The 21,659-nt window shown below is 33.2% G+C and overlaps 1 protein-coding gene across 1 annotated transcript in view; it reads left to right on the top strand.

Annotated features, from left to right (window-relative positions):
• LOC132723557 (GATA zinc finger domain-containing protein 7-like) overlaps window positions 1-15,505 on the top strand; it is a 43,069-nt gene extending 27,564 nt beyond the window's left edge. The window contains exons 3-6 of the mRNA XM_060708293.1: window positions 12,274-12,440; window positions 13,222-13,281; window positions 14,751-14,937; window positions 15,423-15,505. Coding sequence (XP_060564276.1) covers window positions 12,274-12,440; window positions 13,222-13,281; window positions 14,751-14,937; window positions 15,423-15,505 — 497 coding nt within the window. The remainder of the gene's footprint in view (window positions 1-12,273; window positions 12,441-13,221; window positions 13,282-14,750; window positions 14,938-15,422) is intronic.
• The last annotated feature ends 6,154 nt before the right edge of the window (window positions 15,506-21,659 follow it).

Raw genomic sequence — 21,659 nt, 5'->3', positions numbered from 1 at the left:
ATCATCCAAAATATAAAATGACTAATACTCTTCTGGAGGATTGGCCCACATGGGCAACCGGTGGCGAGTATAAATAAAATCAAACACACACAAACAGCTCGTTAAAAATAAAATAAAAATGCAAGCTCACGTATGTAAATTTAAATATATGTACACATATATATCTTACATATACACGATACCATTAATGCATTTATTTTTAAATATAAATAAATAAAAAACTATCCCTGTACTTAGCTGTGTAAACACATTTTCGATGCGGTTGTTTCGCTTTTAATGTACACTTTAATGCACGGACATGAACGAATCTTGGAAATTCGGTGGAAATGAAAATATAAAAACTACGGAGGATTATACGGGTCAAAAGTTTTATTTTTATAACAATTTCTAACTTTCATTTATAGAGACCTTGCTTTTACTGAATCATTTAGTCATACAACATGAACTAAATATTAGGCTTTTTGATTTATAAATGGATGTTCAAGGCACCCGGATGTACAACTGTTTTCTTTATCTTAAATAATAATTCAAAATATTTATTTCTATAATATTTAAATTTTGAAAGTTGACAAGTGATGTATAAAAAAAGATGTTAAATTAAAAACATAACACAAAATATTAAAAACATTGTTTATTTTATTTTATTTTTCATTCATATGATATTGTACATTGATATGGCAACGGAGATAAATCAAATAAGCGTTATTTTGGATGCTACTGTATTCTAAATGTAAAGAATGGTGTGTGTTTATTTTATTTACCATGATATCTTTGTCTTTGTATGAAGTTGTTTTTTGTTTGTTTTTATCAACTCGATTAGTAAATGTCTATAAATGATATTGGAATTGGTGGTGGTGTGTAGGGATGTGACATGTCATTTTATTGAGTCATAAACATCGACATCCTTACAACCATTATATTGTTCATCGTTATCATTATTATGACCATCATCATTATTATCACTGCCACCACTACCACCACCATCATTACAACCATTATTATCTTCTTATTTATTATTATCATTATTATTATTACCACCATCATCATTATTATCATTATTATTACCACCACCATAATCATTTTCACCACTATTATCATTTCCGTCATTACCACCACCATCATTTGCATCATCATTATCATCACCACCATCATCATAATCATCATTTTCACGAGCAACACCATTTTCATCATAATCATAATTTTCATTATCTTCTTCTTAATCATTTTTCTACATCATCATTATCATCATCATAATCATCATCACCATCACCGCTGCAGTTATCGCCACTACCTCTGCTACTTAACAAACAAGGCATGGGTGTTTTGTGTGTTTTACAGCTGCTTTTCAATTTATGAATAATTGATAATAATTTAATTTGAAAAAATTGATTCAAGATATTATAGAGTTCTAACGGTAGCCACAACACCCCATTGCCAACCCACCAAACCACATCACATGCGTTTTTAAAGGGAAGCAAATGTCCGGTAGGTCGGCACATTAGAAGCGGGCAAATAGTCTCTTTTTAGTTTAAGAGTTCACCAATGTATACCAGATGTCCGGAAACCAATAATATTCTTAGTTTGGCCTGAATCTGGTATTTTGTTAAAAGCGAGAAATCGGCGAAATATTTTATTACACCCAAACAGATGTTTTTATCAGGTGGTAGACTGACAAGGGCATCGGAGCAACGAACTTTCCAATTAACGGAACTTTCTGATTTTTTTTTATAAAAATGATTAAGAGCGAAGCTCTGTCAGAGCGCGAGATTTGTAATCTCGACATTTTGGGTTCGATTCCCGAGTCGGCTGAGACTTTAAATCGAGGTCCCGTGTACGAGTGCTTCAAACATTTGGCAAGAAAAAGAACCAGAAGCTTCTGGAATTGGGGTATCTTTCTGTATCTTGCACCATCATCCAAAATATAAAATGACTAATACTCTTCTGGAGGATTGGCCCACATGGGCAACCGGTGGCGAGTATAAATAAAATCAAACACACACAAACAGCTCGTTAAAAATAAAATAAAAATGCAAGCTCACGTATGTAAATTTAAATATATGTACACATATATATCTTACATATACACGATACCATTAATGCATTTATTTTTAAATATAAATAAATAAAAAACTATCCCTGTACTTAGCTGTGTAAACACATTTTCGATGCGGTTGTTTCGCTTTTAATGTACACTTTAATGCACGGACATGAACGAATCTTGGAAATTCGGTGGAAATGAAAATATAAAAACTACGGAGGATTATACGGGTCAAAAGTTTTATTTTTATAACAATTTCTAACTTTCATTTATAGAGACCTTGCTTTTACTGAATCATTTAGGCATACAACATGAACTAAATATTAGGCTTTTTGATTTATAAATGGATGTTCCAGGCACCCGGATGTACAACTGTTTTCTTTATATTAAATAATAATTCAAAATATTTATTTCTATAATATTTAAATTTTGAAAGTTGACAAGTGATGTATAAAAAAAGATGTTAAATTAAAAACATTACATAAAATATTAAAAACATTGTTTATTTTATTTTATTTTTCATTCATATGAATATCATTCATTCATTCATTCATTCATTCATTCATTCATTCATTCATTCATTCATTCATTCATTCATTCATTCATTCATTCATTCATTCATTCATTCATTTTTTTTATTTTTTTTTATTTATTGTTTGTTTGTTTGTTTGTACTTTAAATGATGTTTTAGAATAATTTGCAAATTTAATTAACTTACAAACATAAATATTCTATTTGAAAGACCCAGTCATAAAAATAGAATTATTTTCTAATATGAGGTGCCATCCTTAGATCACCAAATATGTGCCCTTAGGCGTGTCATCACGTGGTGACCATGTGGCTTCCAAATATGCAAGCGACATTTTGTTTATTCGCCTGGTTTTGACACTTCCCGTAATCCGTAAGACCGTGCAAATTGTGACCAGACATGGGATATTCGGATGACATTTGACATTATTATGCATAGTCATAAACTTGCAAACATAACATTCCGTCAGTGGAGATGCATCATTTAAACCGTATTTAACTATCAATATAAGATAATAGAAGAAATTAATCGAGTTTTATTTGTTATTTTTGGAAATAAAACGTTTGATAAGGAGAAGATTATTACGTCATGTATTACGCAACGGAATTTGATCTAATGACGCAAGACTTCTTTCAGTATTTCGGTAAGATTTTTTTAATGTCCTTAAGTAATAGTTATAGTATATGAAACGAGTTGGTTACGAGGATGGGGCGACATCAAGGGATGTTTCTGCTAAAAAAAATGGCGAAACCATGCGATAAACAGTGTTATTGTACCACGTAAATTCTTTAATTGCACCACATAAATTCTTTAAATTATTTGGATAAATCTTTATTATTTTACAACAGAAAAGTGACTGCAAAAATAGAGTTAGCTGCCTTTTTTAAAATTAATGTTAAGAACTTTGAATTGGTATATTATAGTGCGCATTAGTGCCTAGTTTTCAGAGGCTACACTTTCTATGGGAAACGGACAAAAGCCCTCCCGGACAATAGCCCTCCCGTCAAAAAATGACAGGGCGGACAAAATCCCTCCCGTGAAAATATCAGGGCGGACAAAAGCCCTCCCGTGAAAATGACTGGGCGGACAAAAACCCTCCCGTGAAATTAACAAGGCGGACAAAAGCCCTCCCGTAACAAAAATAAATATGTATGTTGAATACCTTTTTTTTTTCATTGCACTCAACATATTAAAATTGTTACATATATTTCTTGTTGTTTTTAATTGGCCTAAGAACCGGTATGTGTATGAGGTAGAATCACCTTTTATTCTGAATATACCTTCCTGAAATGTTTAACGAGGTAACTTTTTACACAAAAGTCGTTTAAACCAAAGTCACTTTTAAAAGTAATTGACTCGATCATTACAAAACACATTATAAATGTCTATAACTTTTAAGTTAGATAATTTTAACTTCTTTTCATCATTTATTACTCTATTAATATTAACATCACATAGGAGTAATCCTTCATATCTACGTGAATAAATATGCACTTAATTACAGATTTTAGCACTAATTATTCAAATGCCTCTCAGGAATGTGCTCAAGCTCATACAAACATGGTTATGCCAATGGAAAACAAAAATATTCATGATTACAATTTTAATATGTTGAGTGCAATATAAACTATTCAACGTACATATATGTATTTGCTGCGGGAGGGCTTTTGTCCGCCCTATTATTTTCACGGGAGGGCTTTTGTCCGCCAAGTCATTTTTACGGGAGGGCTTTTGTCCGCCCTGTCATTTTCACGGGAGGGCTTTTGTCCGCCTTGTCGCTTTTTGACGGGAGGGCTTTTGTCCGCCCTGTCGCTTTTTGACGAGAGGGCTTATGTCCGGGAGGGCTTTTGTCCTACACTCACTTTCTATAGGGCTGAATTATGTTCCTAAATTTTAAATCTAAGAAGGAGAAAAAAATAGAAACCCATGTAAGTAAAAAGGGTAATAGGACAAAGTAAAAAGACAGTGTCAATTTAAACCAGGGAAATAATTAATAAATTGTAGAATTATAGATATAAAAAAAATGTTTGAAAGTTGACGACACCCTTATCTGGGTAGACAGGCTTTTCAGCAGACTCACACATAAATGTATTTGATTGAAGTAGAATGGATTGAAGGCCCTATTTACAGAAACAAACGGAGGACAATTTTTGTATGATTCATTAATTTAACAATGTTTCGACATAAGATGTGAACATATAAATTTCGGAGATATATAGAATTTTCCTTTATTATGAATAAAAATAATGGTCATCTTGGAAATGCAACTGCTGGACTATTTGTCCGCCTATCGAGGGACTTTTGTATATCAGCTTTGGCGAAAGAGGGAGTGGGAAGGGGGGAGCAAGGTGTTCCGATACCGAAATGTACTTCCGTTTAAAATATTGAATAATGAATAAAATTTCCTTAAACACAATGTACAAAGAATCGTTGCAATGACGTCGTGTCATCCAATATTGAAAACAAAAATCACGCAATTTCATCACGGGTTTCAGTTAAATAATGTACTGTTTACAACTTCACAGCAGATATGTTCTTTAAATAATTTTGTTCTAAATGTTTATAGGAAGTTTAAGTCGTAATATTTCTAGAATTTCAGTGTATAATAAATGTTTTAATATGTTCCATTCCAAAAAAATAAAATAAATAAATAAAATGAAATCTGGATATTTTTCTGAGTATACTAGAGTCAATTAATGTGATTACGCTTAGTACGCTAAGTCCACTTAGCTGTAATCATTATAATACAAGTACTTGATACTAAGTGATAAACATATGTGGAGAAATCGGAATCCCTTAAATGCTCAATGTAAGCAAGAGTGTCAGGCCCATTATGCCCTAGTAATGCTTTTTATTTTTTTTTCATTTCTCAAAAGCTTTTTTTTTTTAATTTGGTGTACCTTTTTAAAGATACTCATTATCTTTATTAGTGACTTATTACCTGAGCCATCCCTTTCTTATGTTTTATTTTGGCAGTTATTACAGTTATAGTGCTTTATCATTTTTGTAAAGAAGACAAAATACTACTTTGTTTACATTTGAGTCGTGTCACGACAAAACCAACATAGTGCGTTTGCGACCAGCATGGATCCAGACCAGCCTGCGCATCCGCGCAGTCTGATCAGGATTCATGCTGTTCGCTTACAAACCCTATTACAAGTAGAGAAACTGATAGTGAACAAAATGGATCCTGAACAGACTGCGCGGATGCGCAGGCTGGTCTGGATCCATGCTGGTCGCAACCCCATTATGTTGGTTTTGTCGTGACGCGGCTCATTTTGTTATTTCTGTGACAAATTATTTCACATTAAGGACTACTTATTTAGGTAACAAGCATGTAACATGCTCCCTATATCATTATCTAAATGATATTACATTAATGTTCTTTTTAAGGAAGTTAAAATTTATTCGTCTCTGGGACATGATGTGCCTTTTAAGCCTCGCACAATGGGTATAAACGTTCAGTCTTTGATTTAATTTATGGGTATAACCGTATAACGTTTTTTTAATCGTGTGTGCGCATGCTAAGTTTTGAATACATTACTTATAATGTAAGACTTCGTAAACGAGCAGTGCGTTATTTATATATTTAAAACTTCTAGATACCTCATTAACTTATCCTAAGATTTTTTAAGCACAATCTTAAGTGGATTTTGATCCGTCTCAGCTTCCGTATAAACTAACACCCCTCGTTTTGTTGACACAGGCCATTTATTAAGCCGCTAGGAACATGTTCCCGTTTTCTCCACTAATTGAGGCACTTGAAACGCATGTTTATTTTACTTTCTTGAGAAGTTCGTGAAAACGGGATACATGAGTTTTTATCCCTGTGTGTGTAAACTGTTAGAAAATTGTAGCAAACATGGATTTGATAGACATTGATTCGGATATTAAGTTGTTGGCTAAATATTATCTGTCGGGTAAAAACAATTCTTTTTCAATTATTTTCATAATGTTTTTTCTTAAATTTGTGACAGTTTTAATTACTGATAAATGCGTCAGGCAGTTATGTACATGTAAAGTTTCAAAGATAACACTGCATGCGAGTAACAGCACCATGGAAAGTTTCCTTCAAATCAAAATAAAATACATGTATATAAATAAATAAAAATAAATGACTAAAATCGAGTTCCTGCGGTTTAAAGATGTTTTAATCATAGAAAAGTTTTAATCAAGGGATTAAGTTTTGCAACTTTCCTGTATGTGCAACTGTAGTGTTGAATCTGATTCATTTGTTGGATAGCAACGAAGTAATTGTTTCATATAAATTTGATAATATATGAATTATTATGAATTATGCTATATGGTATTTGTCACTGTGGGCATTGTTCAGTGCTTAAAATATTTTGCAATTAGTTGTACATGAATTAGCTTTGGAATAGTACATGTACGTGTTACCAAGTATTGTTTTCAACTTTGATATTGCACGTGTATAAGTACGTCATATTATCTTTGGTAGTGCACGTGTATGAGTACGTGTTATCGTTTATTGTTTTAGCTTTGGTATTGCACGTGTTATGTGTCATCAAGTATTGTTTCTATCTTTGATATCGCACATGTATAAGTACGTCTTATCAAGTATTGTTTTCATCGTTGATATTGCATGTGTATGAGAATCCGATATTGAGGTTAACATTTAATTAAAACTAAAAGTAATCGTCGCAAATTAACAAATATGGACATAAGTATCATCTTAGTATATTAACAAGTAATTTGCTTTAAACTTGCATGGTATAATTATAAACTTAGCTTATATGAATCATGCATGAGCTCGTATATTTATAACATTATTATAAATACATGAACACGTATGCTTTGAACCCTTTGCTTATCTATCATCTATCAAGTTGAATTATGTTGATTTAGACAAAACTTCTGTACCATAGTTAGCCGCTGTTTTTTGACGAGACCAATTTGCCGTTAATTGTTCACTTTACAAATATTCAGGAATTTAAGTTGTTTATTTTCCCCCGATTTTCCACGAAATGACTTGAACCAGTGTAACAGGTGATATTAATATGTTAATTAACCAAATATCGTGATCGATTTTATTGGCTTGTACATGTATATTTTGGTAATGATTTAGCACTTAATAACCCCGGGTACAAAATGTTATATTCATTAACCGAAAGAGAGTATATCCAATCCACGGCCCCCTGTATCTACCCCCTGTCTGCGAGTCTGACAAATTGGACCTTTTGATTCGCAATAAATCTGTAAAATTTTATTGCCGTGGTGATTCAACTGGTTTGCTAAGCCTTAATGATTAGGCCAAGCATTTTAGCGATAGAGGAACGTTTTTTTTTATTTCTTGCCGGTTTGAGTAATCATGGGGCCGGTTCGACAAGGGTCCGATTTGACTTGGGGCCAATTGGCTATATGTTACAACCGGAACACTTTCGGCTTTTATCTCGAAGACTGGCGGAAAAGGCCGAAAAGTTGCAATTGAGCCCAATTCCAACTTTTCGGCCATTGCCGTCAGTCTTCGGATAAGGTTATTAAAGATAATAGCCGAGGGCGTTCCGATTGGATTGAGCCTTTCACTGTTGTGACATCTCGGCTTATACCGATAATATACCAAAGACTGACAAAAACGGCCGAAAAGCTGCGATTGGTGCGGCAGTGTGTGAAACTATACAAGAGTTTGACCGCGGCTTAAAGCAGCACGCCTCCAGATTCATGCTCATTCTCGTGAAAATTTTGAAAATGTTTTTAAAACGTAAAATATTGTGTAGTGAACAATGAAAGTAATTTTCACGTTGCAAACGGACACTTACAACCTACGTAAGTTACCAAAAAGAGGTCAACATATGCAATGTCAGTCATTTACCGCACAAAACATGTAAATTATTACTTGAAACATTTTTTTTTAATTTTGATCTTAAAATCCTAATTTTAATTTCTCAAGTTTGATTTTTGCCTCAACTGGAGACATGCATCTTTAAAGTCTTTAAAGTCTGATTTTATGTAGAGGGTAAAAGGCGATCTATATATTCTATATACAATTTTATTATTATCCTCTGCAATCGGCACTTTCCTTCAGCCTTTTGTTAAAAGGACATTTCCTAGATGTTCCAATTGTATCATCTAAGGACCGCGTGCCCGCGTTTTTTCAGGTATTTTGGTTGACTTACAGTAAGAGTGAATAATTCTAGTAACACAAAAGAGGCCATTGTTAATGGATTGTAAATTGGACATTCTATCGCTGTATAGCAAAAATAACATTTCAGAGTGAAATGTAGATATAAAAAAGAGAGAAAAATATCAATCATTTTTCAAGTAATCGTGTTTTCAGGTTGAGTATGGTGGCTGTTTTGAGCCATGACGGAGTTTCGCTTTTTCGCCACGCCAATGCAAAAGCGCGAAAATACGACAAACATTGTGAACGTGACTTGAAACCTAACCAAAATAAAATGAATGCATAAAAATTAAGGATCTAATTTTTCGTATGATACAAATGAATAAACTTTTTATGGCTCTACATTAATAATGTAAGATGCAAATTTAATTAAGCGCGCACTTTTCGAAACGCAAATAAATAACCCGGGGAAGTAAATTTCAAGTTAAAATTATTTGCATTGGCAGTATTCAATTTATATTGATTTTTAATCTTATGCTAATATATCATTAAAAAAATCAGTAAAACTATATATATTATTTGAAAAAATAAGTATATAAACAATTTTTAACCCTCAGCAACAGATTCTACCCATGAGACCAGTGTAGACCAAGATAAGCACACACATCTGTGCCATCATTCGGAACTGCCTCGGCTATTATCTATAATAATCTTATCCTTATCCGAAGACTGACGGAAAGGGCCGAGTAGTTGCGATTGCTGTGCCATCTGATACTATTCGGCACTGTTCTGTCTTCAGTCAGTAAAATTATAATTTTAAGAAAATTTCCCTACAAAATATGAATGGTTTGCCCAGGCTGAAAGATAGACAAGTCTATTTTACATTTAAAGCGAGATAAGGGTGTGTGTTTGGGTTTTATTTAGATAGCCTGTAATTTTTACCGTTCGAATATGTCGAGTCATGTTTAACTTGTAATCGTGAGTGCTTCTGAATATGATATTGTTTAAGTGTAATAAATTAGATATCATAACTCTTAAGTAAAATAAAAATTGGTACTTAAAGATCAATGTGCTAAAAGCTTTGAAGTGACATTTTTGGCTAAGGTAGCTTAATTTCGATTGCCTTGCATTTCAACGCTGTGGGTTCGAGCCTCGCCAGGTGCTCTGGATGCTCTTAAGTAAAATAGAGAATCGTATTAAAATCGCAGATCAAATGTGCTGAAAGATTTGAAGTGACATTCGTGGCTAAGATAGCTTAATTTCGCTTACCTTGCCCTTCAACGTTGTGGGTTCCAACCTCGCCAGGTTGGTTGCCAGGTCTGCGCAGGTGCTTTCCTGTGTCCGTAATAATGTCCGAAGGGACCTCAGCCAATTTATAAACAAAACAGAAAATAAATAAATGGAAACCTTTTGTACAATAATAGAACCTCTATTTCGAAGCAAAAATACAAACAAAATGTACAAAAATAATTGTAAGGAATACAGAAAATGCAAAATGATACACGCCCAAAGCGTTATAATTTGTTTTCTGATGGTTTACAGATAAACATTTCACTCTCCAACTTTTCTAACTTTTTTTTGAAGTTTTGTTTTCACACCATGTGCGTGTTACGTAGATTTTTCACGTGAGAGGGAAACAAGATTCTGTTGTTTTTATTTCAATCTTTACTCATTCTTCAATATATTTTTTTCTTATTTAATCAAGTCACTTAAACAAAAAGCGTGAATTTAAGCTCAGAAATTGTTTCACAGAATTTCCCGACGCCACCTGTTTGAATACATATACATTTTGAGTAAGATATAATAAAATTATGTTATTTTAAAATGGTCAGCCCTATTTCCTAGTAGATGAATTTTTCATTTTCAGGTTAGCTTTCTTCATGTTCTTGGAGTAGCAAACCAGAGTAATCACAAGTACTAAATTATATTGCTCTAGGTTGATGTTTATATATATTTTAAAACACACTTCTTCGGTAGAAACATATTAATCATTTATACACATATCGGAAGAAATTACTAGATATCTGAATTCTTAATTGTTTACTATGACAATGGCACGATTATTAAAGTAAACAGAACATTAAAACAGAATCGGCGTGTATTTTCATAGAAATAAATATGCACGTAGTAAGTAACATAATTATGCAAACAAGCCAAATGAATTGAATAAACAAACTATATTAAAATAAACGAACTATATCACATCAGATATAAATGATACCCAATATTTTATGAACATTTCATGTCGATTTATTTTAATCACTTACATACAGTACATGAAAATACGGATGAAAAAAAAACGCGTAATTAAAAAAGAATGCGGCGTCATTAAAAGGTCCAATATGCCCCAGAAATGATATGATTTTTTTTTCTCCAAAAGTTATATATATTTGGTATCTTGTTAAAGTTTTACAAAGATATACTCATTTTCCATTTACATGATCCTTCTTTTGCTGATTTTGTTATGTTGACAATTTGTATAATCATATAGCGAATTAAAGAATTAGTATTTTGTATAGAAGTCAAAATTAAGAAAGTTAAAAATATTAATGAGACATTATTTAACACGTGTTTGACATTTCAAAAGAATTAAGAAATACTGAATATCTGAGGCATGATGTGCCTTTAAGAGCTTCCTTCTAATCTTTAATATGTATCAATGAAAGTCGAGTGTAAGAAAAGAAAAAGGAAAAAGCGCCATATGCTTCTTAGACATTTTTGCGGATATAAAAGGTATCTTATCAGTTAAATATTTGTTCGTGTCACAATTTATCATTCGGCGATTACGTTCAACTTCTAACAAAGGAGACGTGTAAACACGACGTATCGATTATCTGTCTGGGTGATATATAGAACATACACACCAAAACTAATCCGATTAATTATCGATTATTGATTAATAGGATTAAGATTTTAAGGGAGATATTTCGAGTTCGATTACGGGTTACGCCAACTCTTTCAAATGACACATTGAAAATGGAGGTCCAAGTTTCAAGTTTTATTTTCAACTAGGCCCATATGGGCATCAGTGTTATAAACAGCAACTTTCACAAACAAATGAGCATTAGCAACAAAATAATACAAATGTGTAAAAAAAGCTTGTAGACAAACTAATTTTCATTTTAAATACAAAAAATAAGACTAGAGACACTTTTGTATGACTTATAGAGATGAGAGACTAGAAAGAGGTAAAATACTAGTAACATAATGCAACCGCACCATGGAAATCCTGACCGAAAGACGAGGTGCCATGGCGTTTCCACAACATGGGGCCTATGAAACCCCATATATTTACCACACCGTGCCCGTACCATGTAGTTCCACTGACATTTAATAGGAGGCGTCATAATGCGATTACAAATGTCATAACACCTTAAAGATGAAAAAATAATTAAATTAAATACATCCAGTCATATTTCATTTTGCAATCAGAACTCGAATATTATCTGAAGTTTGACGGAAAGGGCCCAAAAGTTGCGATAGTTCACTTTAATGTGTTGTGATTTTTGTATCCGTTACACCTTTATTGACTGCCTTCCGGCGAAAGTTACCGACGTGATTACCGACCAATGTTACAAGAAAGTTATAATTCACTTTTATAACGCGTGCTTGTTTCTTTAATTTCAGATGAAGATTATTTTGCTGAAGGTAGAGAATGTGTCAACTGCGGGGCTATATCCACGCCGATGTGGCGCCGTGACGGTACCGGACACTACCTGTGTAATGCTTGCGGTTTACATCATAAATTGAATGGTCTCAATCGGTACCAGGGTAAAAACTCTCCATCAGGGGAGGTACGATATAATTATATTTATTTATTCATTACTTCCTGTCATTTTATAGAGGGAAAATAAATCAAACTTAAAACGGGGTCCATTTAGTTTATACTTATTTATTTTAGTTCGATTATGTTGGAAGCTATTAGCTTATTAAACACTTTCGAATCCGTTCCTGGAACCAACTAGTACTAAGCAATGAGTGTAAAGTTTCTTGCTCACGGAAACAACGGCTTACCCCTGACTGGGTTTGAACCAACGCGGCCAGCAATCCTGAGATTACTAGTCCGACGGGTTAACCACTTGTCCACCCGCCACCGAGGTCCATTTGATTTGTATATATGTTAAAGAACAAATACAAGGGCACGCCCCTTTTGAATCTATGAACATTCCTTTACCTACAACAAGGTGTAATGTAAAATTATTTTCTTTCATTTTAAATCTAAATATTATATAGCTTGATCATTTTAAACTTAGGTCAAAAAGACCGCAGCAAACATGAAACATGCTGAACGAAAGCACTTTACTATTGGATCTGCGGGGTTCGAATCCATATTGGTGCCTGTTTAGTGCTTTATGTTTGGATTTTTTGCTATTTCACGTGAATATCGGTGTGGTTTCTACTCAATGTTCATTTATGACTGAAATGATTATATTGATCAATGGGTCTCTTCTTTTTTCCCCCCGTAATACACATGTAATGTCCGTGACCTTTACTTATTCTTATTAATATGATAAAGTGTTAATCAGTCGGTAACACACGTTTGCAATTTTGATGGGATCTGTTACTTTGTTTCAGGACGAGCCGCCAGAAGATAAAATTAGAAAGTATGACCAAAAATATGATAAAGTAAGTTTTTTTTTATTAACCTTTATGGAAAGTCACATATGACAAATTTGACTGTATTTTAATGAATCAGAATAGTTGAAGTTAGTTCGGTAATGTCCATTTGATCTAAATTAAAATGAGGATAAAAGCTGACCTGTCAACGATTATCGTATAGTTTAAATATATGTGTAAAAGTAATTTAAGAATTTAATAATTCAGATCATTTTTTAGAACGTCACAGAATTACAGGAACTTCATTTTACAACAACCTAAATTACTCGGGACTGTTCATAAACCTTAGCAACGCTTGGCAATTCCCTTTGCAATATGTTAAACTGTGCAATTTTTCTTTATACTTAACCATCCAAAAAATGTCATTTGAATTAACGCCCGAATATTTCTCCACTCAAAAAACTGAAAATTTCAGAATATGCTGTAACCTAAGAATGAAAAAATTTCCTATTTTGAAAGACGTTTTTAACCCCAATTTTAAAAAAAACATATTTAATCAATCGTTTCATCTGGGCCTTTTCCCGTCAAACTTGGGATATATTGAAACAGCAATTTCCAAATTTATTTTATTTTTAACAATCAAAATTTAATTTAATTTAATTAACCAAGGATAATTTCATTATTCAGAACGAAAGAAAAAAAACTCGCAGGGGTTTCAGTTGCAAACTCAGTACAAACAAAAAACTTATGCCCCAAACGGAAAAGGGGGAACCCAGGGTAATGCGTGTTCATACTTCAAATTCACGGGTTAATTTCAAAAAACTTTCCCATATTTTGGCTAAATCTATCAGTAGTTTCTCATAATGTACAAACAAGAGACGTTTTTTTTCATGCAAATTTATTAGCTAGTCTAACGTCGGGGTTCTTCTAAATTTTGCTCACGGCCAAAAATAAGCTGGATGAGGCCCCGGGGGGGTCTTATCCACAAAAAAAACCCCCCAATCAGACAATCATTACATGTCATGGACAAATATTTGGGAACATAATGTTGTTTAAACCCTTTAGCCCTTTTTTTCAAACATTCAGTTTTTAAAAATTGTAGTCGCTCCTTTGAGCCGCCAACTTCCCCTGCTTTACATGTTTGCCCTTTTGCCATCGGATAATTTAAGAAAGGGGACAAATATTTCCTTCTTTGCAGTAAACTCCCTCATAAACATTTTTTTAAACATTTAAATAATAAAAAATTTTTTTTAAAAAACACATGTAATTTTGTTTTAAACTGATAAAATACAAATTTTTTCATCAAACATCACATGATCATTTCGTGATCGCATGGCACGGATATTTTTGCATCGGTGCTCTGAGGTTATAGGCTTGCCCTTAAAAAACTAGTTTTGTAAAAAAAATATTTCTTCAGTTCAATATTTTAAAAAAAAGGAAAAGGAAGGTCAAGGCTAAATTATATCTACGAGTTTTGTTATCACGGACTTTGTGTTATCAACACAAAAAGACGAATTAAGTCCAATTATTATTTCATATGTTTTTAGGTTAACAGACCAATGTCAATGAAGAAGGATGGAATACAAACCCGGAAACGGAAACCACGAACTTCCAACAGCAAAAAGTCCTCTTCAAAAGAATCCGCACATACGTCACACAGTTTGAACACTACGCATTCGCAGTCAGGACTTCTAGACCTTAGTCAGCGAGCAGATAACACTCTCAACACGTCCAGTAAGTGCACTACATGAATGGTCAATGCAGAAATATAAAAAAACAAGTTAATTAAAAAGTTAACCGTGAAGAAAAAATGTTTAGACTTTAAGAATTACAGACTCTCTTGGGAATTAATAGCAATCAGCTTTTCATCATTCTTTTGTAGGAAGTATGAAACATGTATTATATAAACATAATAATGCCCGTAAATCAGTCTTCCTTTTTGCACAGAATTAAAAATGACACTCTGTCAAAACAATTAAATTGAGTGCCCATATATGGGGCATCTAATCATTCTTAAATTAAAACAACAGTAAATAAAAAGTATCTTTACGAAAAGTTACAGTAAATATTGAACAAATTAACAAGTGATCATTTAATTAAATAAACAACTTTTCGGAACATTATGTTACGTTAATATTGAGAAAATTGAAACTTTTTTTCAAGATGTTTATGCCATATATTGATAGGAATTTCGTTAACATTTATTTTCATGTTTTCAGTGCCTGATGTAAAACCACCAGTGGCATCTTACAACAGCATGTACCACCAAACTCACAACTCAGCCGTTCCCTTTCCCCTTTAAAACCCACCCCCTCCTTATCCGGGCAGTGCCTTTGCTCACAGTTTAAACGCACCTTTAAATAAGTATAAGACCGAGCCAAGACATTTTTACAAAAACCAATGACCAGTGATACGTGAAAAGTCAACCAGTTCTAAAAAAAAACCCCTAACCTTCAAGCCCTTATAACTTTTTAAACGGTAAAAAACAGACCAAGGGTATGGACACCCGCAAACTAACCGTATTTAAAATGGAAAATGCCCAAAGACAATAAACATGACCCTCTATTTTTCAAAAAAACCAACAGCAAAATTAATAAATCATCGCAGATTTATTGAACCATCACCACAAACATTCCCCCTTACAGTTGAAATGGGTTCCCCCGGGAAAAGCGAAAATTCACCTGGGCCGGAGACCAATTCTGATATAATCCAGTTAAAGCCAGTTACACAAACCTAAGACAGGATGTCAACAAATATTCAGATGTGAAAATTTTGAAGACTGAAAGTTTGTTCAGGAGTGAATGGGAATGTACATGTATATATGAAGTTGTTGTTCGTGTGATAAAATGACTATATGTTATTTGCATAATGATTTTTTGAATTTTAGCATTGTAAATATTCAATATGGTGAAATTGTTTATGTATTTTTTTTTCAGTATGAGTGACCTTAAACAGTATATATGTTATAAATGAATCGCAAACACGGTCACTCTGTCACTGTTTAAAGTGAATTGGTCTAGACTCTATTATACACATAGCAGATTTGTAATACCATAAACATTAGGTTGATAGTACAGTATTCAGTATCGTATGTGAAAAGCAAACCACAATGGATGTTGTTGGTAAATGTTATATACATGATCCGATAGGATATACAATTATATAGCAGATAATAATGTGTTCTAGAACAAAATATTATTATTCATAATATATTTGATCAAACAAAATCACTAGAACTCTTATTTACATTCTGTTTCCAAGAAATATTTCATAAGAATATCCAAATGGTATATTTCAATTGTTTTTATCACTATTTTGAAAAATATACTCATTGCAGACCAATCCACTTTAAAGCTACATTTTCACGAAGTGAGCAAGGGTTTTCTTAATTTTATTCTCATTTGTGAAATAGCGATTTATGCTAAATTTAAATCTTTGAGTATAATTTTTTATTTGCTTGGAAACAGCAAAAGTTTTGTTTGATTTTCTTTTTTTAAAGAGAGTAAGTTTGTTGACTGATGGGATATTACACATTTCTTTCTATTCTTAACTCAGAATCGTGATAATGTAGCTTGAAAACTTTGTAACATTTCTAGATTATTTTTCATTTCTTTATGCATTTTCCTTTCATTCCCTTTTGTCCAAACTTAAATGAGTTTGGAATTTCTCGATATGCCAGACTTTACAGAAACTATTTCCTTAAAAGCTTCCGTAAAACTGTTACTTAATGTACCTCAACACATTAATACTTGCCTTCTTTTTTTGCTCTAAATAATGGTAAATGATTTTTTACATAAAAATGGTAAATGTTTTTTGACATAAGCGGATCCATGAGGTGGGAGATAGATACTCAACACACCCGAGATTTTTCCTATTATGTCATAAAATATAACATCAAGGTCTAGTAATTAACATGTTTTTGCGAAGTCAAGCAAAAATTTGACTTATGATCCTCTCTTAAGAAATACAACTAATTAGCGATGTTTTGTTGGAGCTCTTTATTTTATTTGTTCAGTTAAGAAAATAAAACGTTGCTCTCCAGTGAGGCTTTTTCAGTAAGTGGTGTTCTTTCAGAGATGCTTTCGATAAGCACACTGTATGTTTAGACTACAATGAAATTAAATGCAGTCATGAATTGTGGTGGTAACCAAGGGATTATTGGGTATTTATAACTAAGATATCATGTGACGTCATTTCTACGGAAGGACCGGAAGTGCCCAACAAAAAGGATCCATGTGGAACCGCTCATGGTTAAATGGAATTTTGATATTTTCTGTCTGGCATAATTAAAGGTATATGTGACGTCACTGCAACCTGAAAATTATGTGGCATCGCAGTAACTAAGGGTTTCCGAAACCGTTACTAAAAAACCATGTAACATGATTGTAACTAAGTGACCATGTGATGTTAACGTAACTGTATATATGTCATTTTCATGAATGTACAATTTTTGTTGTTGTTTTTTCTATTGATAATGTATCTGGTAAAACGAGAACTACATCGCAGCATTTTCTGTAATAAAATATTGTACTTAACAACAAACCTTACTTGTTTTCTTTGATTGCATTTATCCTTGACAAATACAAATTCAACGACGAGACGACAAAAAAGAGATCGCCCGCCAAAAATTATCTCCATGTCTCTGACAAGTCTCATAAGTGTTAGTTCTGGCTTCCATAACTTTATATGTCGCTTTTATTTTGACGTTGCGACAGTAAAACAGGTCTATAAGCAATACTATAAAACCTGTTCGCTGAAGTATCTTTAGCTAATAAGTGTCCAATAGTTAAACGCTTAACACTGTTATTAGGGGCACTGTGCACAGCGTGGTGGTGAGTTTCCGTGTTAATTGCAAACGGATATAAATGTACGAAACAAAATAAAGAGTGATCTTCCTTTTTATTTAAATGGCGCCAGATCATCAAAGGGGAGTAACTCAACAAAATTAACATTCCCTAAAAATTACAAACGGCAACAGTTCTTCAAAGGAAAGTTACTTTTGACAGAGATGTAAATAACAATATACAATAATTATCTATGTCTCTGCTTTTGAGAACAAAATTAAGTCTGCAAGAGTAAGCGTCATGGGTTCAAAGGTCCTCCAGCTAGGTCGCAACTTTTCGTCTAACCTAATTAAGTGCTGGAATTAATTGTTGACCCCGATAAGTCAATTATATTGTGTGAAAGTCGACTGTATAATCATATAAAAGTAAACATTATTCATAAACTAACTAGTCATGATTTAAGAAAACAAAGGTACCAAATGTAAACACTTGTTCAGATAATTTTGGATTTTGTTACATTTTATTGACAAATGTTATTTTTCAATCATAATATTACTTAAATATACTATTTTTTGGCAGAATAACAAATTTGATAATTAAAACTATTTTTGTCTACATCAAATGCGAAAATTAACGGAAAAGGCCGAAAATTTACGATTGCAACCCTGGAAGCGCACACGGCATTGCCTTCGGTCCAGATGCTGCAGTAATGACAGAAATGTAAACGAATGTGTGTTATAGGTTTATTTATACTCGGTGCCGGAATGTCCGAGATTTATCACCGTCCATTCTGGTCCACTGCTGTCATCGGGGACGTCTTTTCTTGCTGAGTCTTCCATAGCCTATTCTTCGTTCGGTGGTGGTTGATGGAGGAACGACAACACTGCCAAGGCATCACTTTTATGACGACAACATAACAAAAACGGCTGTTGCTAGTGCCACCCTTCCAACTAAATTAGTCACGACAGGTCAGCCAATCGTCTCTGGTACTTGAGGTGACTTGACCTACCGTGCGCCTTCTCCTCGACGTGCACGCCTAGGGTGTGATCTGGTGATGAGAAATCTAAACTTAACTAACATGTAGGTTATATGCTCGGTTGGTAAAGAACTATTTCATTGCTAGAGAGTTGTTGTCTAATGAATGGTGATTTTTACTCGTTTCTCTATGTTTTGAGCGGGTTAAATAGGGCGGTTTCGGAAAAATCTGTGAAATTTACATTAGAGATATTCTTGTTCATTGTGTTCAATCGAATCTTACCAGAGAAAATTTTACGAGATGTCCTGGCATAGCAAAAGAAATACATGTATTTGAGAGAGTGAAAACAGGTCCTGTATATTTTACTCGAACACTAATTAAGCTTCTTAAGTTCACAAAGTCCTAATTCTCAAGACCTTAACAAATTTAATTAGGATTTTGAAACCCTTCTTTACGACTCACAAAGCCTTTAATTTGATTTACCTACTCCTAATTCCATTTCTTTCTTTTTTTTTTTGCACCTAGCTAGGCAATTAAAACTGCTAATTAATAATTACATTGTCGTAATTAGGAGTATTTCTCCGAATCAGGAGTTAATTAAAATTTCTAATTACAAATTGTAATTGTAACTCCTGTTAAGAAGTAACAAGTACCTAATGAAGTTTTTATTACACCTAATTAAATATGACAAGGTCCCTATCTAATTCCTTGGTAAAAGTTACAAGGCAAAAAAGGGCTTTTTTTCCAAAGACGTAACAAAACAATTCTGAAAGATTTTCGACCGTGCGACCACATACACGCATCGAGGCCATTATAGGTAGAAAGTGACCGTGCGACCACATACACGCATCACAAGATTCCCCTTCTCATACGAGAAAGGGACAAAGTGCTGTCCGCCCCTTTAGAAAAAGGGGCAGACGAAATATGTCCGCCCTTTAAAAAAGGGGCAGACTAAAAATATGCCATTTTCTTATTATTATAATAAGTAGGCTATTTTTCGAATTTATATCTTGAATTGGTTTATATACAACTATAGTAATGCAAACCAACTGGGTTATCAGTGTTCGTCCTTTTAAGTTCTCAAAGAAATTTTAAAAAGATCATATTGTATTTATTGAAAAATCTTAAGTTTGCAGCTTTTTTACTTTTTCCATTTCTTTGTATAACAGAAAAACAGTATTTCTGCAAAACATGAACGTTGCAAAAACGTTTTATATATGCATTTAATGTGGAAGACATATTTCACACTTTGTTGGCAAATATTAACCTGGGGGCATTTTTTTATTTGTCATATTATGCATTTAATTTTTAAATGACTTTGTATACTCGACTTATCTTACTATGTGATGGGCTGCGGGGAAAATAGATTATTTAAAACTTGAGCAGCCGACAGTGCTGACTGATCCTTGCAGACTCTTAAAGCTTCTTTTCTTAGACCTGTCCATTATCAGAACAGAATAGAACAGAACAGATTTTATTTTATAACTTGTACACACATAGGTACATTGTTATAACAGACATGTTGAACTATCATTTTAGATCTCATATTTTACAATAAAGAAAAAAAACATTAAAAAAATCAATACAATACAATACAGAGCAATGGGATATTTAATACATATAATGCAATACATCCCATACAATTACATGTATATTGATAACAATTAATTACTTCTGCAAATGGATAATGAAGAGAACTAAAGTTAAGCGGAGAACAAACTACAACTTCAAATGATCGAGTTTGACAAAATATTTACTTAATACAATTAAAGAACGTCACAGTACTATTGAAGATTTCAAAAGTTATCATTTCGTCTGATGTTTGCCCTTTTTTATAACATCAGCATGTAAGTTCTTTATGGCTTTTAGACTGCAGTAATTCTATAAATTTGAACATATTAGGCCGAATCAGAGACATAGATAACATAGACTGCATCTCTGGCCGAATATAAAAAATTGTATCATAGTTTGGAGACCTTTCTGTTGAAAATGTGTCAGGGTTAAATCGTATATATATACATGCACAGTGCGTTAACTTGAGTGCGGGTATTAGTTACCCGCACTGCAGAGCATGCCCATTGATTGGCTCATTTTTGCTGGGGTTTACATATTGTGACGGCAGAGAAAAGGAAAGCGACAGTAATGTCATATTCAGATGTGTATGGAACGCCTGGACTGTCTTATTGTGTAGAATGACTGATATACATGGTTAAATGTGATTCTGTTGAGTCCGAGATACAATATGCTAGGTCAAAATCCCAATATACTGGGTGGAAATCAAATTGCGCTCAGTTATTGAAGTGTAATGTTGTGTGCTGACTGTATTTTATTCAGTCAAGTCAAATGTATTGTCGGGTGCATAAGTCGTTATGTTCAGTTCTTAAAACAAACAGGCATGTGGTAACACAATTATGTTGAGTTAAAAAGATATGTTTTAGGGTATGACAGTTGTTATGTTCGGTTGAAATAGCTCTTCTCATCATGTTCAACCATGAAAATAAACTGTTAAGTGGTACTATTCATTTCGTTTGGCTGAGGCAGTGTATTATTGGGTGATCCTTTTATCATTTTCAGTTGAAATGACATGCTGTTGGGTGCTTTATTCAGACTGTTCAGTCGTGAAATAGAACTGTTGAATAGTACTATCATTATGTTCAGTTCAGATGATGTACCGTTCGGTGCAGAGGTCATTCTGT

Source organism: Ruditapes philippinarum, unplaced genomic scaffold (assembly GCF_026571515.1).
Source record: "Ruditapes philippinarum isolate M1 unplaced genomic scaffold, ASM2657151v2 ctg3342_1_1_1_1, whole genome shotgun sequence".
Lineage (NCBI taxonomy): Eukaryota > Metazoa > Mollusca > Bivalvia > Venerida > Veneridae > Ruditapes > Ruditapes philippinarum.
The sequence above is the reverse complement of the archived record's forward strand: the minus strand, read 5'-3'. Positions and strand labels throughout refer to the sequence as shown.